This window comes from Echinops telfairi, unplaced genomic scaffold, assembly GCF_000313985.2.
Source record: "Echinops telfairi isolate 266 unplaced genomic scaffold, ASM31398v2 ScPeMD7_3533;HRSCAF=4204_0, whole genome shotgun sequence".
Taxonomy (NCBI): domain Eukaryota; kingdom Metazoa; phylum Chordata; class Mammalia; order Afrosoricida; family Tenrecidae; genus Echinops; species Echinops telfairi.
The window spans coordinates 86,784,741-86,787,982 of NW_022107431.1; the positions used below are offsets into that span (position 1 = coordinate 86,784,741).

At 47.7% G+C, this 3,242-nt stretch overlaps 1 protein-coding gene across 2 annotated transcripts in view; it reads left to right on the forward strand.

Moving 5' to 3' along the window:
- The first annotated feature begins 1,201 nt into the window (after positions 1 to 1,201).
- Positions 1,202 to 3,242, forward strand: part of RNGTT (RNA guanylyltransferase and 5'-phosphatase) — a 279,701-nt gene continuing 277,660 nt past the window's right edge. For both annotated transcript variants that reach the window (XM_045294543.1, XM_004696250.4), the window contains exon 1: positions 1,202 to 1,455. In XM_045294543.1, the coding sequence (XP_045150478.1) occupies positions 1,392 to 1,455 (64 nt within the window). In that variant the 5' untranslated portion in view covers positions 1,202 to 1,391. The remainder of the gene's footprint in view (positions 1,456 to 3,242) is intronic.

Here is a 3,242-nt window from a genome sequence, read left to right on the forward strand (position 1 = left end):
GCTTCCTGATACTGATGGTATATATATCTGCTGGCTGAAAAATAAATTTGCTGGTTGCTGCATTTGTACCTGTCCTCCTAACCCTGTTGTTTATCTTTCTTAGAAATCCCGCTCCACCTCTCCCTGTGTAAACCCTCCGCAGGTGCGGGTCACCGCACTCAGATAGTTGTTTAAGATGTTACACAGTTCTTCCAGGCCTGCTAATAAGTGCTCAAAGGAGCATACCACTGCTGTAAGATTCAGCTCAAGCTCCCTGGGTCAGCAAATTTAGCTCCCTGAATTAAGGGCCCACTCCAGTCAGTCAGCCCAAAGGCACTCATCTCCACTTCCCTGGCAAGGCCAGCTTCTCCAGTGAAGTGCCCAGAAGCACCCGCTGGGCAAGACAGCCTCCTGCTCAAAACCACTCAGCTTTCCTTGCTCCTGGGTTGGGAGTCCATCCTTCTGTTCCGTGTTCTCACTGCTGCTTCTGCTCTTCTGATGTTATAGCCCTCATTTGGATCCAGGAGGTTCACGGTCCAAGGATCTTTGGTCCAGGATGCTTTTCCCCTTCTGGCTCTTGCTGGTAATGTGATCCCTCCTCGGGCTCATTTTATACATAGCAGAATGGCTATCACAATTCCTCATGGGTGAATCCTATCTGCATCTTCTTCTTCTCTCACCTTCTTACCAGAGACCTATGCAGGGAAAGGTGGTTTGGTAGGAGTTACAGCCTTTGGTTAGAAGAGTCATTAAATAATTCACTGCCTCCGCAACCACGGTTGCAGGATTATGTACATAACAGTACTGTATCTGCCTCTCTCGCCTGTAACTCTTGCAGAGCTTCCAGGGGCAGGCCAGGAGGCCCTTTCATTCCAGAAACGGAAGCCTTGAGGAGAGCGGTAGGGTAGTGCACGAGTGGAACGAAGCCTGGGTTCTTTCCAATTTCTGGGGTTGCTCTCGGTGGCCACACTGCGAAGAGAAAACGCGTCTCGCAGGTACTTGCGAACTCGCAAAAACTTCCCAAGAGCCGGTCGGCATCCCGCGGGCGGGGCCAGGGAAGACAGGGCGGGGCCAGGGAAGACGCGCCCCGCCCACTCCCCGTGGCCTAACTCTCCCGTTCCTTCGCTGAGCTTCGCGTTCTTCCCCTCTGACCTCGGAAAGCAGGGGGCGGGGCCCTTTGGGCGGAAGTTGCGGTGCATTGTGGGCTCGCCTGAAACCGTGCAGTTGAGTCTGAAAGAAAGTGGCGCGCTGCCCCTGACGTTACCGAGTGGGAGCGGCTCGGAACCAGAGCCCGGCCAGGGTTCTGGTGCGGCGGACCTGCGAGGCGGAGCGGACCGGACCGCGAGGCGCCGGCGCCGCCGGCCAGAGGAGCGTTGGTGCCGGGGCGGGGCGGTTCTCCGCGGCCGCAAGACATGGCTCATAACAAGATCCCGCCGCGGTGGCTCAACTGTCCGCGGCGCGGCCAGCCGGTGGCAGGTAACCCGGGCCGGAGGGAGGTGTGAGGTGGTGGGGTCGTCGTCCGAGTTGCCTGGCTAGCTTCGTAGGGGGTCGTCCGGGGGACGCAGCTTTTGGTGGTTGCGGACCCCCTGGTGATAGTTCAGGAAAGAGATGTGCTGGATCAATGAAGCTTCGCGGAGAAGTGGAATCGAGGGCGGGAGAGAGTGGGTCGGTGCCTGGACGCTTGTCACTCGCTTGTAAGACTACTTTCGAACGCGAAGCTGGGTGGAAGGTTTGTGTGGCAGGAGCCGAGGACTCAGAAATGGAGATTTTCGTACCTTGAAGCTCGGTCAGAAGTTTGACTGTTTCAGGAAGATCGATGGGGAGAACAGGTCTAGGAACCCAGAGTTTCTTTTTTCTTTCTAAATTTCTTAAGTGATTATTGTAGGCTTTTCACCTTGACTGATTTTTGACACACAATAAGCTTTTCATTTAAATATTCCGTTTGAGAGGTTTTGAATACGTGTATGTGGATGTGCCCTGGGTAGCCCAGCCTGTTTGCACCCAACTGCTAACCTAAAGGTTGGCCGTTTGAACCCGCCCGGCCACGATGGTGAAGGAAGACCGGGTGAGCAGCGTCTTTACTTATTATGGCAGGTCTACTCTTGACTTGACAACTGGCTTGGGCTTTGGGGTCCATGAAACCTTTCATCGCTACTCAAGTTTCCTCCTCCTTCAGCAACCATCTAGGTGCTTTCTGTCACTATAGGTCAGTTTGCATTTTCTAGAATTTATAAAAACAAATGGAAGTATTTCATATACAGGAGGTCCCCAGATGATCGTTGTTGGATTTAAATGTACGTGGAAAACCGAAATGAACAAATAATGGAACTTTTCCATGAACTCTTTGAAGCCCCCTACTAAAACCAGCAGTCTTAACTGCCCCTCCCCCAAGCCTTTTATATTAATAACCCAAAGTTCATAGAGTGGTTTGTAGTAATCAACTGGACACGAATAAAAATGTGTGACAGATATTTAATGTAGCTGGATACCTCGCTAATTAAAAACGGTTAAAACACACATAGAAAAAAGAGGAGTTCATGGAAAAAATGCATTTTCCCACAAATTTTTTGAAGTTCCCATGCCTGTGTATACAGTAAGACATACATTAGACTAACATTAGTTATGAGCGGCACTCTCTTTTATGTGACTTACAAGTTTAAAGTAAGGGTAGACTAAAAGATTAGGGAATGGAGTTCATGCTATCCTGGGACTGCCTGTCCGCTTTACTGCAGGAAGGATTCTGACACCTTTCACTCAATTATTTTGAGATTCATTTGTTTTACTCCCTGTATTAATACATCATTCCCTTTTATTGCTAAGTAGTCTTCTATTATATGGATATGCCACAATTAGTTTATCCATTCATCTGGACATAGGTTTTAAGATTTTTGACCATTACATACAAAGTGCTATGAATATTCATGTGTAAGTCTTTGAGCATTGCTTTAATTTTTCTTGGTAGAATCTCTAGAAAAGTGTTGGTATCATGTGGGTAGATACATCCTTTACATTTAAAGAAACTGCCAAACTCTTTTCCACAGTGGCAATGTTTTGTTTTTCCCCCACCATCATTTTATGAGAGTTGCATTTACTTCATATCTTTTTCAACACTTGGTATGATCAGTCTTTAGTTTTAACCATCTTAAGAGGTATGTAGTTTTATCTTAGTGTAGTTTGAATAATGGCATTGATTATCTTTTTTACATGCTTATGAACTATTTGTAAAACTTATTTCTTTTTTTTTTTTTTAATTAATCAATTTA